Source organism: Porites lutea, chromosome 13 (genome assembly GCF_958299795.1).
Source record: "Porites lutea chromosome 13, jaPorLute2.1, whole genome shotgun sequence".
NCBI classification, from domain to species: Eukaryota; Metazoa; Cnidaria; class Anthozoa; order Scleractinia; family Poritidae; genus Porites; species Porites lutea.
This window is the reverse complement of record NC_133213.1, coordinates 18,192,519-18,200,018: the sequence shown is the minus strand read 5'-3', so window position 1 is coordinate 18,200,018 and position 7,500 is coordinate 18,192,519. Positions and strand designations below refer to the sequence as shown.

The window sequence follows — 7,500 nt, the reverse complement described above, 5'->3', positions numbered from 1 at the left end:
AATCTACAGCTAACCTTACAAAAAATAGCTTAAAATTTTGACCATCTATGTTTTACATAAAATTCATGCTCATGTTAAACCAGTGTTCACTTAGGTTTCCAGAACCCTAGCAAAATGCTAAATGTGATAAGTTGGATAGTGGTTCAAAGGAGCTGGGTCATGAAATTTATGAAAAATTCAGGAAGTTGGAACCACCACATAAAATAACTGCTCGAAACATGAAAGGAATATATAAACTAGTAATAACCAAAGGTTACAGAGTGCAGACGACAACGATCAAAGTCAAAACGCTTTTGCTCCAACGCTGTGCTTTGCGTAAGTTTCACGTGACAGATGGTCAAAACACGCATGATCAGATTATGACTGATTGAAGGTCCAAATGCATGTCACTGATCAAACTGCGTTCTGTTCATTCCATTCATTCTTAACCCTTTAAGCCCCAATATCCACAAACAAATTCTCCAAACTGATCTCTATACATTTCCTTACAGAATTAGTTGGGAGAAACTGATAAAAGATCAGAGATTTTTCTCTTTGTGATCATTTGATTAATTCTTATAGATGTTGCACTTGACAATCTATGGATATTGTGAGGAGAAAATTGATGTTGGTCACTACTGGAACTTAAAGGGTTAATGGGATGCCAAACGAATGCTGGCTACATACATGCATCACATGTGTAATAACAATCTGGAGAGCAAATACAAAAGGAAACATGGATGGACAAACTTAAGACTGAAATGGATGGCAATTGTGGTTTTTGAAAACTTGTTTAATAGCCTTTACAAAGTTCAATTTCGTTGCTAGTAATGTTTGCATGACATGCTTGGGAGACAATAATATTATTCCACAAGTACAAGAAGCTGTGAATTTGCAATCCACAAGTAATTTCTCAAGTTTCATCACAAATCAAAAGGCGTAATAAGTAATATTAACAAAATGAACTATAAGACATGGATTTTGCCTACAATATCAACACGATAATTTAATAGAAAACTAAATTTTACTGTGACTCAATTAAAATAAAATCTCTCCCTTTGAACATAAGTCAGGAATTTTTAGCGGAGCTCTTGCACGCAAAGCGAGCCAGCAGAGCACCATGGGAAAGAAAATGAAGTAATCTACCCATCCGAGAAAATTTGGCAATCATGTGACCGTACACTGATCGCCCACCCGAGATACCGTCCGTCCACACCACAGGCATACCAATGTAAAATAACTCAATCAACAGGTATGGCAACCCAAATGCAACTCAAGGTTATTTTGCTGGGAAATCGCATAGCCACCGGCGTCTTGTAAAGCAGAGACAACAAAAGAGTCAATAAAGATGAAAACGGAAAGTGGAAATTGTTTCTGTATCCGTGTCGTCTACTATTGTCAAGCAAGAGAAAAAGAAAGACAGAGAAAAAGAGAAAGTGGGCGGCAGGCCAGTGAAGCTCAACAAGAAAAAGGGTGACAGGGATTTAGAGCAAGATAAAAAACCGAAGGAGACATTTTTTGTTGGAAGAAGAACATGAAAATTTTGTAGTGGCAGTGACAAAATGAGAAATGCTAGCGGCCACCAATGCAAGGTAAAAATGAGCGGCAGTGAAAAAAAGTGAACAGGAACATGTATGACATTTCCTCCACTAAACATGTAACTAAGAAGTTTCTGGAAGGTTCATGTTGTAGTCGTGCAAAACAACGGCAAAGAAATGTACAACAAAAGTGTGCTGCACATGCAAAGTTGCTTTTGCTAATTAGACCTATTGTTGTTTTTAACCGTTTTCTGGTGTTGCATGCCTTTGCCGCTTAGCATTACATGATCTTATATTTTGTTTGAACAAACTATAAATATTATCGAGAGCTTTGCTTTTAGCCCTGGCTAAATCTATATATTATACTCACTGAGCAATCTTTCAACAGATGTGTAACTGCAACTGGGATGAAAGGCAGCACACCATCTCCCAAACATACAATCATCCTGTGTAGGTACTGCCGCACTCCAGAGTGAATGGTGTCTCGATGAACTGGGATTGTTAAGGCCCTCAGGAAAATAGGAAGTGCCTACAAAACAACATTAATTAGATTTCTACCTGACAAAGGAAACAACTACCTGATTAAAATAATAATATTACTATTGTAAGAGAAAACAACCAAATTTGATTCCTAATCTATAAACAAAGTGCTAGCAGCTTATTTCATTTCAAGACTAAAAAGAACTATCCCGCACTATTTGCTATCTTTTTAAAAAGCTAAATTTTTCACATCAATTGAATTCCAAAAATGAAGCCCAAGATTTATTATTTAAGCCAATATATCAGGCACTCAAAGTGTTTCCTGCAGTCATCTGCTGCAATGGACATGGCAAAGATGGGCGAGAATTAAAACTTGACAAAGATGGGCAAACATTTTCAAGTTTAATTATTGTTATGCCCACAAAACTCACCAAAAACACTGTTATAGTCTTTATATCTCTGAAGGAGCATTTTGTGTATGAAGGGGTTTATTAAGCATCGGAGATCGGAGAATTCTCCGTCTACTACGCATAATTCTCCAGCTAAATTTCAATGAAGTATGGCGCTATTTTTTATTCAGACGAATAAGACATAGATACATTATGTAAAATGAAATTATTCCCAGAAATGCCTAATTTTAGCACTTAGCCACTTGCTTTACATTCCTAAGTAAATAACAAAATAAAAGACCTCATGCAATGCTAGCAGTTTTAAGCCCAACAAAACTAAATAACAGGGGAAGTGTAAAATATTTGAAAGTTTGCTGAAATGAGCGAGGAGAGTAGTGCTTGACACTGTTTTATTTGTATGCAAAAAATTATTAAATGAATAAATACTAATGAAACAAGACGTGAAACAACTTAAAGTGCATGATGAATAAATCACAGTGGCAAAGTTACGACAAAAAAAGTTTAAGCAATAAGAATCAACTACTTTTATGAATAAAAAGAACGATTTCTTTGTGAACTGCTATGGTGACATAATTAAAGCCCTATTAAAAACTATCAAAGATAGCACATGTACAAAATGTTTTTAGAGTTCAAAGAAAGCCATTATCAATAACCTACCTCAGTGAAGCAGGATGCACAGCCACTGTCCTTTAATGCCTGCTGATTAGTAAAGGCTTTACTAGCTCGACTGTAAGTGAAAAAGAAAAAAGTGATACATCAGCAACCTTTAAAGTTTCAATACTAGGAAGTGTGGTTTAATTCCACTGACTGAGGAACAAAAGAAGCGGCTGGGAGTATGGATTCAAGTGAGTGGGAGGCCTTCAGGTCACATGGCGTTTCAGAGTTCAGTGCTGTTGTCTTGTTGCCTTCTGTTTTAACTTTATAGGTTGTCCTTCAGTAGTACATGCAAGCTTTTTTTGATGAAATGATTGAGGGGCTGCACAGAAAAAATGCCCCATTGTAAATTTCAAGAAAGGTGTCATCAATGCTTTATATTTAATTAAGACCAGAAGCCAACAACCTGGAGTGAGCAACTCCCTTATGCCCGTGCAACTACATTTTCACAGATCAGTTTATTTTTACATTTAGGTTTTTCCCAAATTCTGACCATCAAATAAGCCCACAAATCCATCAGTAAAAAAACGGGGACTGGAGAAAGTATTTCTGGTGTTTTGAAAGCAGCCAAGGAAATAGCATGACAGGCGAGTCTAGAATCCCAGACCTTCAGATCTGGACTTCGAGATGTTAACTACTTGGCTACACACACCCAACAAAATTTAAGAAGAAACTGGATGATTTTTACCTGGCATAAGCAACAAGATGGTAAAGATACTGTGCATAGGCTGCTGATGTAGTTTCATCGAATTCTGAGGCCATCTAAAAGAAAAATTAATCCAACACTGTTGTGCTGTGTAGTCATAAGTAGACCTGAAGTTAGGGCCCATATGAGCTCACATGAAATATACATCTTTCATAATTTTGCAAACTGTGTGTTTTACTGCCAAATTTGTTGTATCATTATGTGCATTTTGCGTATTTTGAAGGAATTTTGGGTTTTTCTGTTCCATCAAACATCTTAACAGACCTCTTAGGAAACACATACTTGAACGAGTTCAAATGTTCATGGTTTGTGATTTGTGATTGGTTTGTGGTTTGTGGTTTGTGATTTGTGATTTCGATCCCTTTGGTTTGTTTCTGTGTTTCTAGGTTTGTTGCTTGTGATTGTCCTGTTTCAGGCTATAATCGACAAAGATTTTTCTGATCTTTCTTATTCTTGTCACTTGCAATTAAAGCAATGTCAGCCTCCTTTCCTGGACAAAAATTTCACTCACCCTGGCAATTGCCTTTGCCATTCTCAGTTTTGTTTTTGTGGGCCAAGCTGGGAAGCACTTGAACATTGTGATTTGCATTACAGTGGTCCCACTTAAATGATTGACAGAACAGGAAAACCCAAAACCCCTTCAACGTTTGCAAAGCAGCAGCGTGATACAATGAATTTGGCAGTAAAATAAAATTAATTGCAATTTCCAAGTACAACTGCCATTTTTAATTGTTATCTAATTTTACCAACCAACATAAGATCTGGTTCCCTTGACCCAGGCTTCGAATAGTCCAGACAACTCAATAAACTCTAACTAGTCATGAGCCCAGACAGACATGCAACTGCCCCGAGCAAGTTAAAAGGACACTTAAGCTGCTTGTCAAAAGGAAAACCTGGAATTCAGGATTTACGTAGCAAGCGTGGCACAGTGCTGAGAGAGCACTAGCCTTCCACCAAGGTGGCCCGGCTTCAACTTCTGGCCTTGAGGCCAAATTATGAGGGCTGTGTCTCTTCTTGGTTATCTTTCTCCTTTGCTCCAAAATGTTTTTCTCTGGGTACTCTGGTTTAATTTTGCCCTTTCCTCAAAAAGCAACACTTCCAAACTCCTGTTCAATCTAGAATGCACGAACACATTTTGACAGGTTCTTAAGAACTCCCAAGTCCTTTGTGGGTAAACAAATCACATCTACAATTACTGGATGACAATGTATTTAAATACTAGTTTTCAATACCTTTGTGACAACAGAATCAAATTTTCCAATGATTGGAGACAGCAAGTTTTGCATGTATAATAGCTGCTTCTAAAATAAAACAAAACATTGTAGTAATATTGTAATAATGAAAGACTGACAGTATTACATTTAAATTGGTCATTCCACTTTTAAAATAATGAAATCATTTATAAATATAAACAGTATTATCAGCATACCTCTGGGACAGCTCCACTGGCAACAATTAAAATTCCTGCACTTTCGTAGAGAAACAACTACCAACAACAACAACAAAATATATTATTACTTATATTCCACAAAATGTTTCCTCTCAGAAGTTGGTACCACATACCCCAAAAATGCATTGTGATGAAAACACAGAATGATCTGAAGCAATTCAACTATTAAATGATTGTCTACTAGGAACAGGGTACATAGTTTTGTTAGCTCTTTCAAATTCCATGATTTTTCATGACTTTTTTCATGACCTATGACATGCTTTGAACCCAGCCTGTAGGAAGGATAAATCTGCCTCTTTTTTTAAGTTAAAGTTTTGCTGGTTGACAGAAAAACTGAGGCATTGATTTCATAAAATTATCAGCATGAAATGGCTTTTTCTTACTCTGTCACACACACACACTAAATTAATAACAGGGAGCAACAGTGGCACGATGGCAAAGGTACTCGTCTCCCACAAAAAATGTGGCCTGCATTCAAATCCTGGTGTGGATCAATGCCGCATGTGTTCTCTCCCTTTGAGCTTTCTTGAAGATGTTTTTCTCTGGAACCTTCGCTTTTCTCCTCTCCTCAAAGCAACACTTCCAAATTTCAATTTGATAAGGAGTGGTAGATGAAGAACCACTGTGTGAATGGGCTACATCTAAATCATCATCATCATCATCAGTCATCGTCATCATCAATGTCATTGTCATCGTCATTTTCACTCATCATCATCATCATCATTATATAATTAACAATTATTCTTTGAAATCGAGGTGAATAGTGGCTAAATATTCCTAAAGCCACTGTTCACCAAGATCACTGAGTGTGTATATACTAATTATAATTATTATTAATAAACAAGATAATAACCTGGTCATCGGCAGAAAGTAGATTTTGGTAACCATTATCCTAAAATAAGGAAAAAAACTGTTTCAGAATAAAAAAGAAATGCACTGTTTAAGCTAAAACTTACTTATTAGAGTCTTGAGACTTAAAAAACTCTGTCACAGGTGACTATCATGAGTGAAACTGAAGACATTAACTCATGCTCAAAGCCCAACATCTCTCATACCACAGCGCAATTCATTCATCAGAAACAGTGGTTTCAAAAGAAGCCGACGACTGCCAGAGTTCCACCAGCTACTTGATTGTATGTTGCTGGCTACTCTAGGCCCCTCTTCCTTCAGGGGCCTTGCGGTCCCTCAATAATTGTCACAGCCGCCTACTTTTCTAGAGTCAGCCACCTACTTCAAAACATTTTGAAACCCCTGCAGAAAGGACACAAAAATCACCTCTGATCTTTTCTTGTAACAAATGTTCATTACCACCTCATTCTTTAGCCTGTTCCAGGCTCTCAGAAAGTGGGGAAGACGGGAAAGAAAAATGCACTCGAAAGGTTGGCGGGGCCGTTTTATTTTCGTGTTTGTGGAACAGGCTACTCATTCTTGGGAAAGAAAGGTTACTATTACACATTAGATACAGTGTGTTTACTTACAGGATTTATAACAAGCAGAGCTTGAAGCCTTTTCAGCACATCATGAGCATAGTTAAACATATTTGCCCTATAAATGAACAACACCCAACTTTACCATACGTAGTAACAAGTTAAGCTCAGTGAATAAATGAGAAAGATAAAATATCTTTGAGGTATAACACAAGAGCACATAGGACAAAGGAAAATAAAGAGTCCTGAAATGATTGAACTCAAAACTTCCCAAATACTAGAAGAAAAATCAATACAGTCAACTCCCAATAACACAAACCTTCAGTTAAGGGAAAATTAATGACCACAGACATACCAACACTGAAGAACATAAGTAATGACCACAGACATACCAATAATGAAGAACATAAGTAATGACCACAGACTACCAACAAATTATGAAGAAGAAAAGTAATGACCACAGAAATACACCTAATTGCAATAAGGTTGTCATAGCAAAAAGCAAAAAGCAAAAAGCAAAAAGTTAAATAGGAATTAATTAGCATGTAATTATCATAGCTTGCAACATTCACAACACACACGCTTATAGCTGAATATTAATCACGTAATATGAGAGAAATCATTTGCTTCAGTTTCTTACTGTCATTCTCATGCAATTCAAGGCTGAATCATCTAGCGAATTTCAAACGTACTCGAATTATAAAGCACATCGGATAACTACCAAAGAAATAATGGCTCCATTTTTTTTTCAATAAATATAGTCTGGGTAAATTCCATGAACTCAACGCATATTTTAGATTAGTGCTAAATAGAAAAGCCAGTCTGCGTATGGTTTGCAGTGCACAACACCATCTGA

At 36.7% G+C, this 7,500-nt stretch overlaps 1 protein-coding gene across 1 annotated transcript in view; it reads right to left on the bottom strand.

Moving 5' to 3' along the window:
- The window catches only part of LOC140923205 (exportin-T-like), a 148,736-nt gene that overhangs the window by 8,510 nt on the left and 132,726 nt on the right, over positions 1–7,500 (bottom strand). The window contains exons 39-45 of the mRNA XM_073373286.1: positions 6,696–6,762; positions 6,071–6,109; positions 5,197–5,253; positions 5,000–5,068; positions 3,750–3,823; positions 3,065–3,134; positions 1,888–2,046 (exon numbers count right to left, since the gene is read on the bottom strand). Of these exons, the coding sequence (XP_073229387.1) occupies positions 1,888–2,046; positions 3,065–3,134; positions 3,750–3,823; positions 5,000–5,068; positions 5,197–5,253; positions 6,071–6,109; positions 6,696–6,762 (535 nt within the window). The remainder of the gene's footprint in view (positions 1–1,887; positions 2,047–3,064; positions 3,135–3,749; positions 3,824–4,999; positions 5,069–5,196; positions 5,254–6,070; positions 6,110–6,695; positions 6,763–7,500) is intronic.